Source organism: Lichenostomus cassidix, chromosome 5, assembly GCF_008360975.1.
Source record: "Lichenostomus cassidix isolate B80296 chromosome 5, HeHo_3.0, whole genome shotgun sequence".
NCBI classification, from domain to species: domain Eukaryota; kingdom Metazoa; phylum Chordata; class Aves; order Passeriformes; family Meliphagidae; genus Lichenostomus; species Lichenostomus cassidix.
Window position 1 is genome coordinate 13815349 of NC_139486.1, and position 24460 is coordinate 13839808.

Sequence of the window (24460 nt, forward strand, 5' to 3'; positions counted from 1 at the left end):
ACCCTGTGACCGCTGAATAAAGCTCTCAAATACAGGTCATTGGCAATTAAAAGTTCCTTTGTGTGAATAACTATGTCTGTAGCAATAATAATTTTATTAACAGCTCTGAAATGCCTTCTCAGTGCACATAGGGAGAAACTTAGCACAAGGTTTTGTTGTGGTGGGAGATCCTTTCCATGTTAGCCTGGAGGGGAAAGCTTGCCAAGGAGCTGGGGGCAAAGCAGTACAGAGAGATGGGAATGGCTGCTGAAACATGAGCCTTGCTAAACCCCATTGCCACTGTTTTTGAAAGGCATTGTTTTTGCACACCTCTATAGGTGTCCAGGGCATGCATCTCTGTGAATATTGCTTCTCAGTAGTGCATGATGACTGCTGTTTTTCTCAGGCTTGCACCCAAAAAAACTTTTTTTTCTGGTTACTTGCTGGGCCCGTGTAGCCTGAGAGTGGTTGTTTATAAATTATTTTTATGTTTTACATTCTCATTGTGCACTGATTGGAGCAATATTAAAATAAAAGGGAGTATCTATTGCATCTCAGACTTAAAATACAAATCTCTCTTTAGTTTATCCATGCAAACAATATGGGTTTTCAAGTTAAAAAGAAAACCAGTGAGAAATTATCAAAGGACTGGAATGCTGTTTACTTGGAGGAAAATATTCTTCCCATTGTCTACTTATCCAACACATGAACTATCTCTTTCAATTCTTATTAAATTGTGTCTATTCTTGTTTGATAAGTAAGTTAAAATGTAAAGGCAGTGGAGGCTGAATGCTGATAACTTATTATAAACTTCCCTATAATGAAAAATACTTTTATTCCAAACTTTTATTCATTAAAAGATAATGTTAGTTATGCTAAAATTTAAAAAAGTGAAAAAGTGATAAAAATTGATAAAGATTAGATAAAATTGATAAAAATTGATAAATAAGTGCTAAAATTTATTTTTAAAATGTTCTGGTTAACACCATCACAATGGAGAAAACTCTAAATGGCTCAAGATTTTTTTTTCTTTTCTTTTTTCTTTCTTAAAATTTTTTTTGGCAAAGACTTGAAACACAATGTGTAATTTTTGAATTACACATTAGGTAAGGAATGCTAATAAATTACGGGGGGGAAATCTTAAAACAACCCATCTCACACTGACTCATAAAGGTAACTGCAATATGACAGGAGATCTTCGTCACAGACTTTCCAAAGCCTCCTCTTTGCTTACACTACTGCATTTCCGTGTTTAAGTTATTTTTTCCATAAAGAAGAACGTTTGAGCAATAACAAGAAGCTTGGAATTTGTCCTTGCTTGGACAGGAATCTCTAGGAGCTGCCAAGTTCCACATTTACTTACAGACTGAAAAAAACCCTGCAGCTGCGCCTAAAATTTATATGATAAATAACAGTCTTACAAAACTCATCACATCAAAATGGGATCAAAATACTGTTTTTTTCCAAATCCAACTCCTCTTTGTAAATCTAGTTTCTTATTTTCTGTTGCTTTTCACTGCTAGATTTGGAACATTTGTCAGTAATGGAGAGAGATTCAAAATTAGAAGTCATACATTTAGAAGAAATAGTGAAATGAATAGGCACTGCAGTAGCTCCAGAATTTAAAGATCTTAGAATAAGTCTACAGAAGAAGCTGCAACTTTATACAGAAAGGGGATTTAATTTACTATTTCTTTACAACTTCATTCTTAATTTCAACCTATAGAAAGTATGTAAAGATCAGGTAATATTTCATAGTTTCCACAGACGTAATGGACCATAAATTGAAGAAATGTGAATGTAGTTTAAAAGCATCTATAAAGGTCAGTAGTTAAAGTGTTTTTACTGTAAAAAACATATCTGTCTATTGCCACCTTCTGCTTGGGATATTCGCACCACATTGGTTTATGTTTTAAGTTTACATGATCTTCAGTCACACTGTCTAGGCAGACTTTCCTGAAGTAAACATTCTCTAGAGCTGCATAAGAATTTACAAATGATAACTGAGCCTCCCTGGTCATAATGATTAAACAAACATGTTGATGAACTTAGAGGTAACACTCTTTGCTTGATTGTTATACATGTTACATGATAGACAAATGTCAAAAATCTCAAAGGTCTCCAGAGTTCTGGTTGTTGGTCTGACAGTTCAGCCACTATAAATCTTCCTCTTAATATAATTGGAGTGTTTAATGTCTGGGACAAATTATCTTTTTGGATAAGTGTAACGGTTTGATTTTCTTTATTGAAATGGTTTTCAAATCAGCTCAGTTATCTGCTATAACTGTTCACCTGTTCTGGAAAAGGAAAAAGAATGTGATCTTTTGATGTAAAACTCCTTGTTCAGCTTGGTTGGATTTCTCCAAGTGTACTATAGTGATTGCTAAAGAGAATTTAAACTCTGGCGCAGTTATTTACAATTCCCAAACAATGCTTCTGGCACCATCACAGTGTGGTAATAATCAAGCCCTACTAACTACAGTTTACAGAGCTTGAAACAGCAAAATATGAAGTAGCCAATATAGGCTGGAAAACCAGCAATGTATTGATGGAAGAACAGAGTGAAAGGATGATTCAATGGCCAAAGTCTGCTTATGGATTTGGAAGACCTGAACTAAGATCCTAACTTCTCCACTGAAGCCCTGCCAAAAAAAAGAGCAACTTTCTCCTGTCCACAGCAAGCACCAGCTGCTTGTGTAACAGCTTTTAAGATGTTAATTTTACATTTCAAATGAAGCCAATAATCAACTTGAAAAATGAGAGGGTGGAGAAATGGGAATAATTCCTGCCTGTAGATGCTGAAAGCCAGAAATATCAGCTGGCTGTCGATATCTTTGCCATTCCTCAGACAATTGTCCCCACCTCTGTCAGGCTGAATGGGGAGCCAGGCATTTCCATGGCCAAAGTCTTGACAACACCTGTGGCAGCCTCTGGTAAAAGAGAAGATGGGAGCAGGTGTAAGAGTGGGACAGGTTAAATAGGAATAAAAAGATGATAGTATTACTATTTGGCCTCTCCAGCCCTGAAGTTCTCAGGACAAAATCTGACCTCATTTTACCAAAAATCCTTCTCATATTTTGTCCTGTTTCTGTGAAAACAGGACTGAGCCAAGTGTGACTGGAATCTGTCAGTAGATCAGATGCAGCTTGGATATTACATTTTATTTCTTGGGGGTTTTTTGCTGTATGTATAAATGGTGCATGTGAATACCGCAAATGTGTCATCACACTGAAAAGTCAGTAAAATGTGAATTAAACAGTCTGTGAGCTGACACTGTCTGTTCTGTGATGTGCAGAAGCTGCTGCAGGGGCTTTCCATTGTTGCTGGTGTCTGCACAGGATCTTGAGCTATCGGCAGGCAGAGAAAAGCTACCAAAAATATTTCAGTACCCTTAGCTGCCTGAATTCAGATTTTAACATTCAAAGGGATATTAAAATCTGAGTGGTCAGCAACACTCAGAGATGAGCCCTGAAAAGAAGGATCTCAAAGTGGCTAAAATTCTGTTGTTTCAGCTCGCTTTCCTTTGGTGTAACGGGAAGAATGAGAAAGTTTCTGGAACAGTTTAACTTCTGAGAAATCAATCTTTAGTAACAGGATACAGGCTAGAGAAGAAAATGCCAGGAAATCTCATTTCTCAAAGTGCTTTATTTTCTTTTCTACATGCTTACTCCATAGAAAAAATGTGCCTATATATTTACATTATTTAAATTAATGTGATATTAACATAATAACATTTTTATATTTTACTTCTCAGTACCAAATACTCAGAAATACCTTCCATTGCCTCAATAACCTCTGTATGGAGTTTCTTTTGTGTAATGGTTGCATGAACAGCATGCTCATGGATGATACAGTATGATAACACTGGATATAACAGAAAGCCTTGCAATGTTTTGTCAGAGTTATCCCCAGTTGCTTCAGACAATAAAAAGGATGAGTAATAGAAGTGTTTATGACATAGGATTATACTGGATTATGAAGGAAAAATTATGGAAATTGTCTGTAAATCATATACACTGATCTGAATCCCATAGTCTTTAAATCATGTCTGCACACTTCTGTTTTGCAGTTTAGTTATTTGAAGGTTTAATACAAATTTCCCATCTTAAATGAACTTCATTGCTCCGTGCAAGCTCTAATGAATGAAGACCATGCAGCTGAAGTCCGAGTTTACTTATGTCACCAAACTCCATTTCCCTTGGTGGCTTTAAAAGCTGTAACTTTAAGTGCTTTGAATAGAACTGAGACTGTTAGTTTCAGCATATATTAGATCATCTTCTGCTCAGTTTTGATCAAGGTTCCTAGAGCTTAAAGTGCATACACACAATTCAGTACACCATGAGTTTTTCTTGGGTGTATAATCAACTTAGAGCAAAAATACAGTTCAGTTGGGGAAAAGTTATCTTGTATTAAAATCTCACAGATTAACTCCACAAAAAAAAGGTAGGTATTACCAGAATCTTACTAGCTCTTAAATACTCTGAACTTTCAAGACCATTGTTATCTTCAGCTAGATTTCTAATGTAGTTAGGTGATGTGCTCCTTCATATTCTCAATTTCTTCTGTTTGTGAGATTATACCAGTTATGCTGAGCTTTTATATATCCATTAAATAACATTAAAAATATTAATTTTGTGTTGAGAATACTAAAAACCTAAGTCTGTGAACTGAAATGTAAGCATGAATGTAAATAGCATCCACTCACTCAAGAGTAAGTGAAAGCTTTCACTCCAAGGTAGAAGGGGTAAAGAATCTTCTACAAATAAAACTCAGATAACTTTATGCAGCTGGGTGCAGTTTCCCTTCCACTGCTGCTTTATCTTTTTCTAGCTACTCTCCATACATATTTGCTCATGTAAATCTGTAAATAACAAGAGCACTTGCAAAAAGGCACTGTTTGTCAATTTAGATAGTTTTGAATGACTGAAGAGAGAAATTAAATGCCCAAAAGATGGACACATCTGAAAATCCTACAGGACTTACTTAACAGAACTTACTTACATACAAGCCCCTCCCAAATCAAAAATCTTATCTAGCACACCCTATGGGTACCATAAGTAGCTGCACAAGCCTGACAATAGCTTCTGTACTGGGGCTCTGTTCAGAGAATTGTGTGTAGACTTTGGAAATGCAAACATTCCAAATTATATATGTGCCAAATATTATTCAACCATGAAAACATAAGTAAGCTACAAAATAGGATTCAGTCATGAAAAACATCCTATTACATTAGAAGCAGGTCTCTTTATGGAATTTCTGTTAAGATCGAACCATTGCTTTCCCACACATAACCAACACTACCACATGTTTACTCGGTGGACCAGTAGCAGATGGATATGAGCAGAGACTGATATGTTAGAAGGCTTTCTTCCTGTAAGAATTTCCTAAAATTGTGCTATTGGGGTAATGACACAGTAGACTTTTTCCTTAAGTATTCACTTGAAATGGAAGTTCTTAGAGTGTCCAGGGAGTTTTCCATCTGCACAGATGGTAATTTTCTGCACCTCTTTGTGAACAAGTCCTTGTAGAATTCCACCGCCTTCTTCTGGAAGTTTTTCCCAACAATTACATACAGGACTGGGTTCAGGCAGCTGTTGCTAAAGGAACAGTACGTGGCAATCTGGGTCACTATGTCATTGATTTCTTCCAGGCATGTGACAGTGGGTGAGAAGTAACGGATTGTGTCAATGAATGTGCTGATCTGGAATGGAAGCCAGCAAATGATGAACAGTAAGAGCACAGCAAGGACCAGCATGGTGGCTCTCCTCTCTGTCTGGACTACCTTCATTTTTCGTAGCTCACTGCTTCGTAAGGCTTTGATGATTTGCACAGTGCAATAGGTAGTTACACAGAATGGGATCACAAACCCCACAATATTCAGCAAGCAGTTGTTTATGGGCTCCCAGTAGCTGGCTGGATAACTAAGAGCACAGGCTGTGATGTTGTATTCTTCAAAATAACGTAAATCTCGAAATATCATCATAGGTGAACACATGAGCAGTGCACATGTCCAGATTACAAAACTATTCCATTTGGCACAGACAGTTCGTCTCATCCTTCCGCGAGACATGGTTTTCACCAAGGCCAGGTAGCGGTCAATGCTCACTAGTGTCAGGAAATAAATGCTAGAATATAAGTTCATGGAACTCATAATGTTGATGGTTTTACAGAGAAACAGGCCAAAAGGCCAATGAAAATTATTAGAAATATTAATGGCCCAGAAAGGTAAAATACACACTAACATCAGGTCAGCAAATGCCATGTTTGCTAAGTAAATTTCAGCCACTGTGCAGGTGCTCCTGTGGAAACACAGGATGGTGAGAACAAAGGAATTTTCTATTGATCCCAGAATAAATATAAACCAGAGGAATCCAGGCTGAAAATCCTGTAGCCATTTCCATACATCTGCACTAACACATTCATATTGATCTACTTGATGCACTCCTGAATTATTGTGGAAATTTGCTGGGCTGACTGTGAGCTCCTGGGTGGTCATGTTGTACAGATGCGTAACATTTTCAGTTGTGATGGAAACCATTTCTGTGAAGAGAAAAAGAGCTGACATGAGATTTCTGCATCTAGCTCATTGTTGCAAAAGACACGATAAGAAAAGCTGTCTCTGCTTTTCCTAAGGTCCTAGAAGCATAGTTTTTGAACAGTATTACAATTCCCTGGGTTGCTTTCTCATAGACAGTGGGAATGTCTGTGGAATGTTTTGCAGACTGCATTGCTGAGGGCTGCTTGAACCAATTTTAGGTGAGTAAAACAGGTGATGAAGCAACAACAGATATTGTTATGAATGGGTTAACTGAAGAGAACATATACCAGCCCTTATTCACTAGAACTGAGCAGCAACAGTTTTGAGGACAAAAGCAAGCCTTTGTTAATTCTTTGAGGACGTTCATCTTTAGTTTGTCTTCTTATCTTCGCATTTCATTGGCCATGGTCTCCTAAAGGACAGGCGTACCTTGTGTCTTGGGTTGCTCATGGTAAAGCTGCTAGTTCTGTGTCTCATCCTGTAACATTTTACACCCTCTCCTGTAGTGCAAGATTTGAGTGGAATCCAGTGATGCTTCCTCCCCAAAGAACACCATGTATTTTCCCAAATGTTATGGCTGTACTATAAACAGATACTTAGTTTGCAGCTAAGGATCCTGCAGGGGGATATTTACAGGCACAAATGTCAGATGTACACTTCAGTGTTACTAAAACCAAACAGAAGTTGAGTGTGCAGAATCTCTCAGTACTGATAAAATGTTAACTGTGTTTTTTTGTTGTTGTGCTCTTGGATAATGAATGCCGAGATATTATTCAAATGCAAGATTGACTTTCCAGATCTGTACATATAATTCTCTGGACTGAGTGACAGAAATACTGTTCCTCTTTTTCCAGGTCTTTATAATAATCCCTGTTTATATTATCATTTGATTGGAAGCTTTTCAAATGTATTTTTAATTAAGACTTTTGTCCTATTCAATTGGTAATTTGGCAGTGAAAAGGGACACACTTGTAATTCCTGAAAGGATGGGGATTCTCATTTGTTTTTGGGTTGCTGGAATTGTTGGCTGGTCAGTGTCAGTGCTTAATATGCATACAGAAATTTGGCTATTGTTTGCAGAATTGCTGAAAAATGATGTCATATTTTGTGTACTTTGTGTTAATAAAACAATGTAGTGCTTGAAACCAAAGGCAAAGATGAAGACCATGTCTTAATAAGTACAGTAAAAGCAGAATGTGCTTGAGAAGCCCTCCTCCTCTGAACCTTCAGAACACAGGAGAACCTCTCAATAAAGTAAAATTTGTAACAGGGGTGGCAGGCAGTATAGGTCAGCTAAATTAAACAGGCAAGTGGGAATGAGAACCTTGAAAGACAAAGCAACCTGAAATGGAGTAATGAGCACAAAACATCAGCAACACAACTGCCCAATCCTTCATAACTTGAGCGAAAGACAGTATTCACATTAAGCTAGGTAACAACATATTCCTGTTCTCCAGCTCCATCCTTTTAAAACTCCAGCTTTCCAAGCCCGTATCTAAATGCAGGAACATATGTCCATCCTCTATTGTCCCTCTTTACTAGCCTTGTCACTGTTAGAATCACCCCAGGCTTGGGACACTCACATCCTTTTGATTACTGATCATTTTCAATCAGCATCTGGAGAAAGGGTTGGTGGAACTTCTTTATTACACAGCATCAAATATTGTAGGCACCCATCCAGTGACCTCTACTTTTAGTGACATTGGCTATATGGAGCTTTTAAGTCTAGTGGATATGGAGTTATTTGTTCTACACTGAGAGCAAATGCCACCTGCAGTGCACGCTATGCAGCATTGCCAATATTTTGATTTATGTCCTCTTTTCATCTTCCCAGTACAAGCAACTACTGTAGGTTGTAAATGCTTTAGTTAGAAATCTTACTTTTGTTTGAGCCTATCCCAGGTATAGCAGAGCACCTGCACATACAATGCATTTTCCTGTGACTTTATTTCTTCATATTCCAATAGAATGGAATATAGAATAATACCAAAAGCCACTCTGAAACCTATAGATGCTTGATCCATTGCTTCTGGTTTATCCATTAAGCCAGATTGGATTAGTCTGATGTAACTTCATTCTTGACAAGTTTATATTGGTAATTCATTATCACTTGGTTCTTCTTTATTATCTTCCATATGAGGATATCCTAATTATTTAATATTTTTTGGTCATGTTTTCCATGTATCTAAATGAGAAGGACAGGTTTGTAAATCCCAGGTCCTGCTTTCTCTGCCTTTTAAAAGACAAGTATTGTGTCTTTTCTTCTCTGGAGTTCTAAGGTGTCCCCATTCTTCTTGGTTTCACAGAATGATAGAAAAGACTTCCTCTCCTAATTTCTGAACCACACCAGAGCGTGTTATATACAATTATTTGTATAACTCTATATATGCTTTAATTTGTTCCTTCCTAGTTCACACACATTCAGTTGTTCAAATCACCCACCTTAAATATAAGATCACAATTTTCATTTCTGAGAGGACTAACACTGAGCTGTCATTCAACTTTGCATCATTCTCTGCATTAATGCTTCCCTTTTCCTTTTGGTAAAAGGCCTAGACTTTCCTCCATTATCCATTTACTTTTGATATATTTATGGAAACATTTTGCGTTAGCTTCTATGTCTCCTGTTAATTGCAGCTAATTTTTGTCCTGATGTTTTTGACATCTTTGCTCTTCTGAGATCTTAAATAATACCTCAGAAAGCCATACTCTTCTCTAATTAATCTCCCTATAGCAAAGCCTGGCATCAAGGTGCTGATATTCATCAACACTTAAATATCTCAAAGCCCAACTTGTGCGGCTGTGAGAGATGTCACTAATGAACTGCAAACAGCAGTTTCAAGTCTCCCTTTCTTTCTCTGTTGGCACTTTTCGCTGTAAAAACACATAGGAAGTGAAATAGTAATGGCTGACCAACAAGAGGTCATCTGAGAATACAGAAGTTCTGTTGCTTGATGCAATTATCAGAAACTGTTTCTTCTGCTGGGAGTAGTCTGTGAACCAGCAGAAAAAAATTAATTGTAAGTGCATTATTTTATGGTTTGAGGTTGGATGTATGCAGATATTTAATGAGATGCACATTATTAATTCAGAGAGTGGTTATAAATCCTATGTTGGCTTTTTCCATTATTTTCCCTTATTACATTAATTTACAGAATTTAATTTACAGCAAATAGCAGCTCCAAAACCACCTATTGATTTATCTGTATTTTTCCTACAATTAATCTCTTTCAGATTTTGGGTTTAGAAGGGAAAGACTTAGAATACTTTAAAATAAGTTAGTTAGATCATATTACTGTGGTCTAGGAAGATTGTGCAGGGATTGGTTAGCACATCACCAAGTCCATGACATGGAGCCTCTGGAAACCTACCCACTTGGCCCTTAGCGCAAGTCCTTCCATAATGCATTGGTAAAAGTGGGGAGTGAACAAGGTAAAATCTGCTAATTATCAGTTTACAAACCCTAATGTTTAGGGTTAAAATGATGCGTTTGATGCTATTTCATGCAGCACAGGAAACTCATTTAAAATATGATTGCTGAATAAATTATGGTTGACAAAGACACAGCCTAGAAAAGGCAGTGATTTACTGTTTTCTTGTCATATTTTGGTGAAAATAAATGTGTTCCTTTCACGCATTCTCTACAAATACTTACTGTAAAATGCAAGACAAGCATAATATCTCAGCAGGGACTCTCAATAAGATTTTATGTTACAGTTTTGATTGAAATACTGCCCAGCCGAAGTAATCCATCATTACTGATTCTGAGGGACTCCTGTGGGCACTGAATTTGCACCTGATGGAGTTCACCTCCTGTTTGAGTTACCTCCTGCTTGAGAGTCTGTAAAACCCACTGAAAATCTCACGTTGTTCTGGAATATTTTTTGTTAATAGCATTGGGAACAAAGGACAAGGTTCTGACAGCAAGGCCTCAGAGAGGGATGTGTGGGAGGCACCATGGCCTGGCCAGAGCTGGGGGCAGCCAGGCCTGTGCCTCCTGCAGACACTGCCCTCACCGAGGCAGGAGGGCTTTGGGATCAGCTCAGGAGGGACACTTGGGCATCAGCCAGGTACTGCCACAGCTGCAAATGAGGAAACATTGCAGAGGGACTGGGAAGATATCATTGCAGGCAGGTGGAGAAGGACTCCCAAAGGTGGTGGTCACCAGTGCCATAGCCTGAAATTCCCAGGGCTGGACAGAGGCCCCAGGGCACCGTGGTGTCTCCTGGCACACTGGTGGATGTCCAGCTGTCCAAGGACTGACCCACACGTACTGCACTGGAAGGAGAACACCAGGAGACAGGCGTGAGTTAGTCAGCCAGCCAAGGATAACACCCAGAGTCCAGCAGAGTGGTTAATCTCAGAATGTGGAGGGAAAGTCTCCATGCTACAGACATGCAGGCTGGGGCCTATGGAAGTTCTTGAAAGAAAAGAAGAGGAATATGATGAATTGGAGCAAAAAGACCTCCAAGGATCAAGAGATATGAGCTAAGGAATGGAAGGACAGGGGAAAAAAGTTCAGAGCTCTGTTAAGGCTGCTACTGGATTAATGGAAGCTCCAGCAGAGCATTATTCCCCAAATGGTATATGCTGCTTCAGGTGTGTGTTTTTCACCATCTGTTTTAGGTCTGGAGGAAGCCCTGCAGCTGCTGAACTCATTACGCCATAAGTACTGCTCCTGGTGTCAATCTTCCCTTGTATTATGCTAAACATTTTCTGTATGCTAAGACACATTGAATAACTAAATGCCTCATGATGGTCCCAGTCACGCCTTATGCAAGGACAAATTCTGAAATGTGTAATGAGAATTCAGGTTATTCCATTGTTACCTGCAGTAATCTACTCTGTGGGAGTAAGTGAGGGACTTTGTAATGAATATTTTACAGCTGTTGTAATTTTGCTGATTACATGTTTTGCAGGAACAAGGTGTGAAATTTATAATCAGTATATTCTGAGATTGTCACAATATTAACCTTGCTAATTTAGTCCTCAGAGAAGAGGTGGAGTCTAACAGAGATAAATGCTGTTATGATGTTAACTGCTTTAATGTGGTTTGCTGGAGCAAAAGAGAGAATATTAAAAAGCACAGGTACACAGTCCTGATGTTTTCCTACGTAGTCTAATTTTCAAGGACAAAGGATAAAATGGGCCCAAGGCCCCACTAGTCCTCTCCAAATGAGGAATTTCTGAGATGGACAATCACTCATGATGAACGTTGCCTAGAGAGCAGCCTAATTTTCATTTATTTCAGGGGCTCCTTAGCAAGGCTGTGTGAAGGATAGGCATAACACCCAGTCTTAGCATCCTTAGCAGAATTTTACAATTACCTGGTTTGTTTTAAGTGCTGTCAAGGGCCAAAAGTGTTTTCAGATACATGCAGCTGGCTTGCCATACATCCATACAGCTTCATGTACAGCTGGGTGTCAGTGGCACAGAGGAGTGAAAGAGCTGGGAGAAAAACTATGGGTTTGAGTGAGTGGCTGCAAACTGAGAGGGGCACTGGCTGGCTTTGGACATGGTGATTTTTTAGAAGGGATGTTATCTACAGAAAGAAACAGGGAAGGGCTGCCCTGGCCTCTCCTCTGACTCTCTTTCTGTGCAGAGCCCAGCCTGCTTTGATGCTTTGTACTTTTTCTGTGAGTTTGTCCTCCTGAACATCTCCAAGCCCAGCCTGGGCAGCCAAGTGTTCTCTGGTGGTGCCTGTTTTCCAGGCAGCCTTGCTTTTTCATGCTCATGTAAAAGCTACAATAAATATAACAGAGGAGCTGCCAGAGCCATAGGAGGAAAAAGAGTATGTGCCTGACAGATCTGCTGTGACTGAAAGGGGAAATAGTAAAGCTACTGAAGGTGAGGGAAGTCTTCCACAGTGTGCAAGGAAGCCTGGAGGTCCTGCTAACTCTGTGTAAGTAGCACTACTGCCCTCAGGAGCTTAGAGTGTAAACCTAGCCCGTTGTAAGGAGGCTGTAGAATATCCCCTAAACTGCCTCATTTGAGTCCATCAGAAAGGTGTTTGCTGGCCAAGGAGGGATAAGTTTAATTTTAACAGCTTTGGAGGATTTTGTTCCAAGACAATGTCTATTCGCGAGGAAAAGGAGTATTTTTATTTAGTGATAGGTTATAACAAAACAATCTCAATGCATAATTTCTCCTTCAGCTCCACACCCACAGATCTAGCAGGCCTGAAGCACATGGGATGGGATGGCATAAGCAGAGGCATTGCACAGCAGGAACCCAAAGGTGTGCTGGAAGATTGAGCTTCAGTGAGGGACTCTTATGTTCAGAACTTAGTATCAAAAAAATACTGAACTCATCCTCTTTATAAATTCTATAACTTCTCCCTAAGGTTTTTTTTCAAAGCTTCTATTTCAACCTATCCTTCTTGCAACCTTTACTTACTTGAAAAAATCACCATCTATCCCCAGTTCACTGAGATTCTCGTTTCCCTCAAATCCAAGCCCAATGGGACTGCTTGTTACCCCTCTTTTTGGCTTCAGAATGGGTTTGTATCTTTGAATATTGGAAAGTAATGTTATATCACTCTTGTGGCATCTCTGAAATGTGTTCTGAAATATTCTCTGAATGTCCTTTTAATTCTGTGTTACTGTGGAGGCATTAGTTATTGTGGAGAAGTAGAGGAAATGTCAGAAACATTCCTAAAATGCTCTGCTTTTACAGGTCCCACAACATTAATTTTTAATTTCCAATCTTTGTATAATGAATCTGTAATGGGCTTTAGCACATTTGAGGTTGTAGATCAGTGGACACTTTCTGTGGCAATGTTAACTTAAAGGATTCCTGCTTTTCATTCACCCTTCACTGTCCTTTTTACCTCACGGCTGCCCATGCAGTTCATGAGGCTTCATGTTGAACCAAATTCAGGAATTTAACTAGGACAAAAATAACATTGCAAAAGAAAGTTATTTTTAACACTAATCAGCTCCACAGTTTGCCAGACAATTAAGGCAATAAAGAAAATATACAGAGGAGCTACCTCTCAAAAGTGTAATTTTTGGATATTATTTGTTGTGTGAGCTTGAAGCCCATCATGGAAGGAAACAATTGTTCTGCAGTTATCATTTAAGGCATCTACATCAACTATGTTAGGAAAAATGGGGGGGGAAAAAAGTTGTTCTGTTAAAATAATTATTTCAGTAACAATGAGACTAAGGTGAGAAGAGGCTGCTAATTTTTCTCCCTGTGTGGGAGATGAAGACACTCAATTCCAACTAAAGAAAGGTGTGGAGAGAGCAGAAGTCCAGTCAAGTGCAATGAAGCACTTCACATAACATATTTTTTTCCAAGTGGAAATCTTGAAAATTCTTACTTTAAAATCTCCAGGGTTATAATTTCCTAAAAAAAAAAAAATCTTATACTTTTTAGCTTTAAAAACCTGGTATGTAATTTTTCAGTGCTGTTTATCCATCACAGTTGTTAGCATCATTAAATTAAAAAGGGAAGGGTAGAAGCAAATAAGTAATAGGAAATGCCAAATCCCTTGAACACTGTTCTAGAGTTGTTTTGAGGCACATCATAGCAAGGCACAGTTTGGATTAAAGAGTGAAACATCAGGATAAATCCCTCAGCTTTTCTTTTTCAACCATAAACCTTCTGCTAATATTAGAGAAGTTTATCACTAAAAGTAAATGAGGTCTGCAACTGTGGGGCAGGCTATCAAGAACTGAAAATGTGATACATGCAAAACGTGCATAGTGATGTGCTCACAGCAACAATTCCCTAAGTTAAATTTAGACCTGAATAGCTGGTTTATGGTTTTATTTTCCTGAGGATTTCTATTACGTTAGCGCTGTGCAGCTTTTCCCTTTCCTTTTGTACATGATGGATTAGTAGACACAGTAGAACTACCCTGAAGTAGAACTCCCTGTACTTCTCAGCAACTTTTATTACTGTAGTTCACCAGCAGAGACAGAAGTTTAATTCAAAAATTATCTAACTCCTCTGAAAACAGGTATCACAGCCTTTCACCTCCTCTCACATTTCAATTTCTGCTGTTCAAACAGTTCAGAAAACTTAAGATGTTCTGATTTACAGTTATTTTTCCCCTCATCTTGAGCTTTCTCAAGGCAGTATTTGTCTATGAAGAAATGAAGTATATGAAGGCTGTAAATCTAAGTGTTAAACAAACATGTCAGTTTGTTCCTCTCTTTGTAGTCATTGGGCAGATGAAAGATCTCTATTCTGTTTAACTTGGAATAAAATCTGGAAATTGGGTGATTCACATGCCTGTATACCAAGAGGCCACAAGCTTATTGAATAATGTTTATTGAGAGTATTTATCTTTATGAAGCTATTTCCAGTTAGTATAAATACTTAAATAAACACTGAATCTGAATCTTCCATCTTTGGAAATATTGTCAGTTTTGAGGTTTATAATGTCAATCTCTCAGCGCATTCTCCGCCTCCCCCCCGCCCTTGTGAATACTTGCTGCTCTTCTCAAGTCTTTAATTCTTCAGGATTCTGATCATGGACCCACCCAACTCCTGCTGCCTTAGACTTAATGTGACTCTGCTCCACAGCCTGACATCAGGAGTCATCAGCAGCCTTGTGTGTTCCTGAACCAAGATGATAATTTTCTGACTTTCTAACAGCCAAACACCTCACTCTTACACAACACAAGTCACAACTGGATCTACAGTTTTGCTGTGTGCATTGTAGTGTGTTTGCTCAAAATGTTTTGACAATTGAGAAAGAAAATATTCAAACAGGAGAAAACTGGCCACAAGCTCACTCTGCAAGGCTGGCTGGGTGTTTTGTTCTTGTTTCTTTTGGCATTTCCCAGATGAGAACAGGTAAGGTTAACCACGAGTGCTCATTGTGCAAAGCTCAGCCAACAACTAGCATTTAGGTTAGTGTCAGCAGAGTGAGAAATCCAGGAGCTGCAGTAGGAGTGGGACTGCAAAAGCACTGCTGGAGTGAAGAACATCTTCTCAAAGGCACAGACACAGAGGTGCTGAGGAAAATGGAGAAATGAAGATGGCAGATGCAAGTCAGGGACCCTGGCAAATTTAAAATAACACAGGTGGTGTTACTTGTGAAGGGGAAATTACCTTGATGGAGACAGTGTTGTCTGGGGCCCTGATTATTTCTAGATGGAAATAAGTAAAGAACAATACACTTGGTTTGTAGTGTGGGTGAAATAAACACACAGCCTGCTCTTATTTGCTTAGACTGACAAAACTCACTAGTTTCTATTGTTAGCTGGAAGGCCTCCTGTGAACAGGAGTAATGATCAGATTGTGGTTTACTTACATTTTCAAGATTGGCAGAGTTCATGCTCTATATAGGATCTGTTGCTGAGAAGATGATCATTTATTAACATAATTTAGTCCTGTTCTAGCTGGTTCACTGCCTAGCTTGATAATATCTCCTCCTGTTGATTTGTCCTGCAAATAACTCTGGATGGAAGCCAGTCAAACTGCACTTTTATACACATTTGTACAGGGAGAGAAGGAGCCAAAGCAGTGCTTGGAGTGAAAAGTAGCATGCCTTGGTCTCAGGAACCTCACAGGGTTCCCTGTTGGGTGTCAGGGACTGCTGGAAAACCCTGTCTTGTCCTGAGGCTGGAATCTTGCATGTCCCTTAATCCTCCTGAACTCGTGGTGGCTGACTACAGAGCTGAATGATCACAACTTGAATAAATTAAATGAAGTACAAAGACAAATAAGAGACTATAAACTTCTTGAGTTTTAAAACATGACCTGTAGATTTACCAGGTTGGAACAAGGCCAAAGGTAGCTGTATCTACTCCCCTGAGCTCTGCAGGCACGACAGAAATTCTCTGTTGTAGACAAGGGATTGCTGCATTCCATCACCACCACAAAATTCAGCACTACACACGCTAGCATTGTGAGACCAATTTAATATCTGCTGCAGGAGTGTGATACCATGTGAAAGGCCGAGCTGATGATATCAAACAGTACAATGCAGCTCTCAAATGAGAGACAATACCCTGAGCCCAGTGAATAGCTAAGGCATCCAGCGATAAAGAAATAAAATGCTAGTGATCTTATCGAGAGTAGCTTGTGCAGCTAGATTATATTTCTATGTTAAAGTGAGAATTTCCTGTTTTAGAAAACAGCCTTTCCTGAAACCCAGATAGCTCAAACCTATTGCAAGAACCAAGCCAAAACCAGCTATGCTGGAAAAGAAAGAGATGAGTTTTCACCTGGCTGATGACTGATTTTGGGACGTGGACTGGAGGAGCCGTTCCTAGTGTGGGTTCTCAGAACTGGCCTTGGGGTTCAACTAGTTTAGTTATAGTCTTGATCTCAGTATGAAAGACAGGAGAGCCCTGATGAAGCATGCCAGTGACTTAAATTGCTTGATATCTTCATTGCAGAGAGCAATGGGAATATCCTGCAGAGAGAAGTGGACGATATTAGTAGAATCTCAGAGGTGAAATGATAAGAGGAAAAGGCTGTAAGTCCTGAAGCATATCAGTTCCCCAAGAAGATTAGTAACTGATTAGCTCCTTTATTTGCCTTGCTGTAGTGAAGGCACAGAAGAGCTGTTCAGCAGCACACAAACCTCCACTCAAGACTCCCTCACTGATGTGCACGTGGATGTCCTCTAAAGCTTTGCACTTTGATGCATTACTCCCATCAGACCTCTTCAGCTCAGTTTAGCCACTCCTTTCTCTCAGCAATTGAAATACTGCTCTTTTCCCTGGGTAGCAGCATTAGGTTCTCATGACTAGGTAAAATGTGAAGGTCTAATGGCCAAATAGTATCTGTCAGTATTAGTCCCTCTGAGCATTAAATACTTAATGGAGAGATTTGCCTTTCATATGAACTGGCTCTGTGCCCTGAAAGCACTTTGCTTCTAGCACCTTGAGGACTTTTTGGCAGCCATTTAGGAAAAAGAAGAGATTTGCCATCTCGAATGCCTCCATTCACTATAATGTTTACACTGTTGTCAGGTATTTGCAATAATGCAGCATTTCCTGCACTTTTTTACCACTGGTTTTCACAAGTGTGGCCTTTCACAAGAAAGCCCAAGTGTCTCCAGTAGCAAAGAGCTCCCAAAGAAGCTCACAGCACGTGTGGCTGACTGGTTGACGTCCCAAAGTCTAATATTGATTTCTTTGACAGCTACTGCTTTCCTCATTTCTTATCATACAGGTAACTGATTATTTTACTCTGCTGTAACTAGCAAAAACATAAAAGATGTTTTAACCTGTCACATTATATCTGAAAACCACATTTGCAACTACACAGTCATCCCTGCCAGCAGCTGGAAATATTTCAGTCACTGTTGCTGATTCTATCTCTGAGCCACTATTGGTGGCTTTGTGCGAGAGAGGAGTCCTTAGCACAGAAGGCATCACAGGCAGAACCTGTCCTCCCTGTAAATTGTGTTTTCTTAATGCCTTTCACCACAGAGATATACAGGCAGTTTTGGCGAGTAATGGTGCAGTTTCCAAACAGCATTTCAGGCTCTGACAGCAGAATAGGCTAGAAAGCATTGTTAACCATATAATTATGATTAAGTGAAATTACAATATTAATTTTGAGCAGGTGGAATTCCGAAGAGGTGATATTTACCCGGTTTGTCCAGGTTAGCACCTCTAGTGCATAGGTTTCTGAAGATGGTCCTAGTCTTATTTAGAACTTCTGACGAAGCTACGCTAAACTATAAACTCAGATTTCGACCTGAACAGGTTTTCTTGCGGACCATTTCAGAGAATGATCCCAGGCGTCACTGACTTGTGTCATGGAAGGCAATACAAATGTGACATAATATTCATTGTCTAAATGGCAGGTTGTCTTTATTAAAGAATTGGAGAGTTTGTTTGTTTATTTTAAATTTCATGTTCTTTTAAGGACTAAAAGCAGTGTGGCAGTGCAAGCAATGGTGAGTTCCCTTCTCAAGGAGAAGCCAGTCTGTAATGTCCTTTACTTCTTAAATTATAAACTTCAGAAAGCCACTTTGCCTTGTCCTTCCTAGGTCAAACACATCCTAATACGTTGTTTTTTCTTGACCAGCTGGGGCAGTCATTTCATATTATTTTCGTGTATCTGCTCCTCACTTAGCCAGTACATGAAGTATCTGCAGTTGGGAAGAGGTCAGTTTTCAGATTGCACTGTTAGAAATCACCATACTCTACATATTGTAGAGAAAAGCTCAAAACCAGATATACCTGTTAGAAATGGGGTGCGAGTAACTATAGTGAATTTCAAACTGTATTGCAATTATCATGAATTAGATATAGCAAATGAAAATTAGATATAATCCAAATGGAGCCTGTCTTTCTACTGAAAATCCAAAACCCAGGGGAATTCCAATCACAACAGTATTAAGTGGGAATACATGCAGATATACATATAAAACATTAAAATACATGCTGATAGGGATTTGGTGATTAAACTGTACAAACATGGATGTGACTTTCAACACTGAGAGATCTGGAAGGTTCAGGACACTTCTCCAGCCCAGAAGTAATGTGATTTACAGCGTCAATTTATAACAGTCAGTGTATGGATTAAAATTTTATTTTTGCCTTTTCATGCTTTGCTGGTGCTGAGATGAAATAGTGTATTAATTTATTGTTATCCCTTTGTTAGCAACAGGAGATGACAGAGCCCTGCTGGAACCTGGTGCAGACAGCTTGTTTTTCACTCTGCATACACAGGTTTTGAGCACTGGTGTTCACAGAGAAGATATGTCCTATCTGCTCTTTCCAGAATGTCAGACCCAACAAAAAATACAGGGTAACAATTTAGTTAGAGAGAGAGATTCCTTTAGTAAATGCCATAGCTCCTTCAAAGAACTATTTTACCCAAAGCTAACAAAAAGATAAAGTTTGGTGTCTGTCATTGACACAGACAAAGGGATCAAGTGCACCTTCAGTAAGTTTGCCAGTGACCCAAGCTGTGTGATGTGGCTGAGTGACACACTGGAGGGAAGGGATGACATTCAGGGAGGAGGAATGGATCCAGATGGACCTTGGCAGGCTGGAGAGGTGAGCCTGTGCAATTGTCATGAAGTTCAACAAGGCCAAGTGCAATGTGCTGCACCTGGGTCAGGGCAACCCATGGTATCAACACATGCTGGGTTTATGAACAGATCAGAGCAGCCCTGCTGGGAAGGACTTGGGGTGCTGGTGGATTAGAGGCTGACATGACCCAGCAATGTGCCCTCACAGCCCAGAGAGCCCCAGTTGTGTCCTGGGCTGCATCCAGAGCAGAGTGTCCTGCAGGGTCAGGGAGGGGATTCTGCCCCTCTGCTCTGCTGCAGTTGGTGGATCATGTTTTCTGGTACCTCAAACTCACTTATTACTACAGCTATGTAGAAGATATTCTTTAAAGTGTTGGAGGAGGGGGATTTTCTTTTCCTGTTAAAATTACTATTAAACCGGGAAACTCTTGAAGAAATTTATTTTAAAAGAAAGATTTTTCACAAAAGATTTTTGGAATATAACAGAAAATATTTTAAAGATATCATTTCTGATCTTGAACAAAGGAGATGTACTGACTGCTCACAGTTTAGCAGGTGATCCAGATCCACTCTTGCTCTCTCTGGCCAACTAGAGTTTAATATCTTTACGAAGTGGAGTAGTTAAAAAAAATAAAAAATAGCGTCTGCAAGAGCCCAAACTACAGTTTATCCCTCAGGCATTTCCTTAAGAAGCAGGATGTCTCTTTCAAAATCCCTTATCAGTGCTCCCCATTCCCAGGCAGATTTATCCTCTGTGTGTGCATTTGTTCCACATTTTGTTTTCTTGCTTCTGTTAAAAATGTCAAGACTTCACCAATTTTTCTCTGGAACAGAAATTTTGTCTTCTGACCAGCTCTGTTAATTTTGAAAAACATTCTGATTTAGTTAATCATGTCACCTTTGAACCTGTGTACCATCACTTTTGCCACCACCGTAGAAGAGAAAGCACTGTGTGGAATTGCATGCGACAGTTTTCTGCAGCAGGCAGCAAAGGCTCATGGCAGAGTGTCAGGGCAGGAACAAGTGAAGGGGAAATGAGTGGATGTGAGTTCTGGAAGGGAACTTAATGCTGCTGAGGGAAACAGAGGAGAAGCATTGCTGCTGGGAAGGAAGGAATGATGAAAAAGGAGAAATGTTAATTTTAGGAAGGGAGGAAGGGAGGAAGGGAGGAAGGGAGGGAGGGAGGGAGGGAGGAGGGAGGGAGGGAGGGAGGGAGGAAGGAAGGAAGGAAGGAAGGAAGGGAAGGAAGGGAAGGAAGGAAGGAAGGAAGGAAGGAAGGAAGGAAGGAAGGAAGGAAGGAAGGAAGGAAGGAAGGAAGGAAGGAAGGAAGGAAGGAAGGAAGGAAGGAAGGAAGGAAGGAAGGAAGGAAGGAAGGAAGGAAGGAAGGAAGGAAAGCTTAATTTCCCAAGAGGGAAACGGGGTTCCAAACCAATGAATAAGGATTCTTGCCTAAGTCAGGTATATGCCAGGCTTATGAGGGTTTTAACTGGGATTTTTGTTTAAAATATTGGAAAACTTAGGTAGTTTACATAATTTGGATCCGTATTTTACCCGGCTTCAAAATAGTCCAAAATCTGAAATTGCTTGATTCTTGTTCTTAAACTCAAACTTCTCTTTGATTTTTAGAGTTATTTGATCAGAGTACATTTATTCTAAGGTGAACGTTATTAATATGTTACACTGAACCATTTTTTTAAAACCAGAGACAAGTGTGCAGTGGAAACTACTTAACCTGTCTGTAGAAATACATGATGCAAAGAGTAGAAGCATGGAACTCCATATGTCTCATACTGCAGTAATGAGCTTAGTATGATCTAAATGCCAAGTTGTAGACTACATCTATTGTAAAAGAAAATTAATTGATGACTTCTTACATTTCCAAAAAAGACTGTTTCCAAAATGTTGCAGGAAACACCTACACAAAACTGACTCCACTTTGTTACTTCTAGTTCCTTCTACTTCTGGGAAATGTCCCTTTTGCTGACTCAGCTGACTGGCATTTATGAGCTAAAAGGTGACTATTTTAAGGAAAAAAAGAGAGAAGTTTTCCAGAGGAAAGATACAATCAGAAAGAAACAATACAAACAGGGTTGTCTTATGCGACCTGCCTCCACATGCTCTTTTTAAAAAAAATGTAATGTTATAAATTAAAACTTCTGTGACCAATATCCCAGCCAGGAACCATTAACTTCATTCATGTCTGATTCATTATGACTACTTTAGTCAGGTTGCACTAGTGTCATATTGAAAATGAGCTTGGAACTTATGGAGAGAAAAAAAAAGGTATGAAGAAAGCTCTTAAGTTTTAAACAGGTTCCTTTTTTCTTGTAAATGGATATTCTGAATTCTTTGTCTTACTTAAATTTGCCGTTTACTGTAAATCTTTACACAGATTGAAGGTTTAGAAGCAGATAACTGCTTTTCCTTATTTATCTGCCCACGAGCAACAGTCCTACAACCTCATGACTTTGAAATACTGGTATTAACTGAGAGAAGAAAAAGATCCTTTCCCAGGGAGAGGAAAATAAATAAAAAATTGCAACTGTTTTGATCCTAATAGATGGACACTTCAGAAATGTCTGATGAAAATATTTGCTGATTGTTGTGTACATCGTAAAAAATCTGGGAGGAAAGTTATGTCCTCTGTGTAGGACTGTACCCTAGCAATAGGTAGGACAAGGCTGCATGGGTATGCAAAGGAACATGTATTTTACTTCTCTGACAAGATGCCAATAATTCCAAACATGTGTTTGTGTGTATATATATGTCTATGTGTGAATAGAGAAAAAGGAGAGAGAATTTCCGCAAAGCAAACATTTCATGGTCACCTTCAGCGCCTCACACTGTTCCCTACTCCTTTGGTGTTTACTCAGGGAGAAGGTGGCTTATGTGCACTTCCAGCACTAGAAGGACCAGGCTCAGCAAACCTTTCTAGGCGATGCCAAGGTGAGCAGCCATCTGTGAGCTGGTCTTAAACAGGTAAAACAGGATGCTGCACGAGGAGCATGAGTGAGGGCCCCCCAGAACACAAACAGTGTCTGGTGGGTTTGTTTTAGATTACTCAATCTGAAGAAATAAAGAAATAAGAAATTCATCCTTGAGCTCGGGTATCACAGAGAGAGATGAGACCATTATAATAACTAACCTGATGACACTAGGCTGGTTGTAAGGTTCATTGGCTGAAGTTCAGTGTTGAACTGAAGCTGTATAGTTACAAAGGCTAAAGTTTGGCTTGAAGCATATTATGTGTCCCAGAGCTAAGTTTATCTGTTGTGATAAGCAAAGGAACAGGTACAGTATAAATTTCTTCCTAAACTCCCTATTTCACAGCTAGGAAAATCAGCCTTTCACAGACCTTTCCCTGTGGAGAATGAGGCCAGAAAAAGAGGATGTGTCAATGACAGGTTTGTGAAGGAGGCTACAAGTGAGCAAATCGCTCATCTCTGCTGATAGAGCTATAAGACCTCATCTTCTATAATCTGTCATTACTCTGCTGATGCTGATTTGGAGGGAACTGTGAGCATCCAGTCTAGCTGAGGGTCTAGCCTGTGTGGTTGCTTGTATCACTTTATGTCCCTGGTTTATATCTGGTTGTTTTCTTGGTGAGCTGTTGCTGCTGTCCAGCAGGTAGGACCAGGAGCATGGCTCTGCAGACACTGCCATGCTGCCAGTGTTACACTGATGGCCAGAGGCTTTGGGGATAATCAGTGTGCAAAAGCCTTGCTAGCACAGGGACAGGCTGTGCCTCAGGGAGTTTCTAATCTAAGCAAAATCCAAACGTAATACAGACTCTAGAATATGGCTTATTATAAGGAAAGACTGCTGCAGAAGGAGGTGAGACATGCATACAGAGCTGAGCCAAAATCTAGTAACATGTATAGCAATATTTCTGTTGTCCTAATTACTTGCTTAAGGATCAGGTCCCAGCTTTGAATTATGAAGGCTCAACAGTTGCTTTTTGTAAAAATGCTCAAGGTACCTGATGAAACACTTCCAGTTTGTTGGCCTGCCCACACCTGCAGGGAGTTTACCCTTCACATCAGGGAAGTGGCACATTGCTGTGCTCCATGTGTGTGGGTAGAGGCACCAGCTGTCCCTCTTTTATTACCCATGACACTTCAGAGCAGCAGCCCTTCAGTCACTCAGGCAGCTGATAGGAGCTCTGGCAGCCATGGCAAAGGGACAGACCACCTCCGCACTGGGGTGTGGTCCCAAAGAGCTGATTCCTTTCTGCCAAAGCAGGAACACTGCAGGAGGAAAAGCACCTATGACCAGTTCTGCCTCTGGGCATGCATGCATAAACTCTGTTAATGTTAAAAAGACCTGGACCTCTACCATGGATCACTCACTTTTCTTTTTTTTTGGTGGCATTTATCTGTAATCTCAGATAATATGAGTGGGAAAAATGGATTTCTGCGTTTTTGACAGCTCCATTCTCTGTAAATTAACCATAGTCTGAAGCATGTCTTTGCAATACTATCACTATTCTGGATACCTTATTGCACAAAGCTACTGAATCTGCAAACCTGGATGATCAGATTTGTTTGCAGGGATCACACGAAGCATCCCAGACTTGCTGAATCAAGTTGAGGAGTCAATATGTAGGGGACTTAAATACAACAGAGCAGCAAAAGTAAGTCAAATCCACCATTTCAGGGAACACTAAAAGCCCTGAAGTATTTTGGTCAAGTTTGATATAGCAGCTTTGCCATAATACTTTGGACTTGCCTATCACCAGATTGAAGAGAAATGCTTTCAGCAGGCAACTTTGCTCCTTGTGTTGGTCTGGTCTGTATCCCATTTGTGCCTGTTCTCCAACATTTAACTCCAAAGTGGGGTGCTGACCATGACCAGGGTCCCTCAGTCCCAGTTAATTAGCTTTACTTCTGGGTAAATGAGGTGTCACCACCGTGGTGATCACTGGAATCTACAACTCTATCTGTGTGAAGCCAACCTGCCGGGCCCAAATTTAAAGTATTGCTCTCCTC

General features: G+C 39.8%; 1 protein-coding gene across 2 annotated transcripts in view; it reads right to left on the reverse strand.

Moving 5' to 3' along the window:
• Positions 1-3606: 3606 nt before the first annotated feature.
• The window catches only part of BDKRB2 (bradykinin receptor B2), a 38753-nt gene continuing 17899 nt past the window's right edge, over positions 3607-24460 (reverse strand). For both annotated transcript variants that reach the window (XM_085061453.1, XM_085061452.1), the window contains exon 2: positions 3607-6519. In XM_085061453.1, coding sequence (XP_084917579.1) covers positions 5375-6517 — 1143 coding nt within the window. In that variant the 5' untranslated portion in view covers positions 6518-6519 and the 3' untranslated portion in view covers positions 3607-5374. The remainder of the gene's footprint in view (positions 6520-24460) is intronic.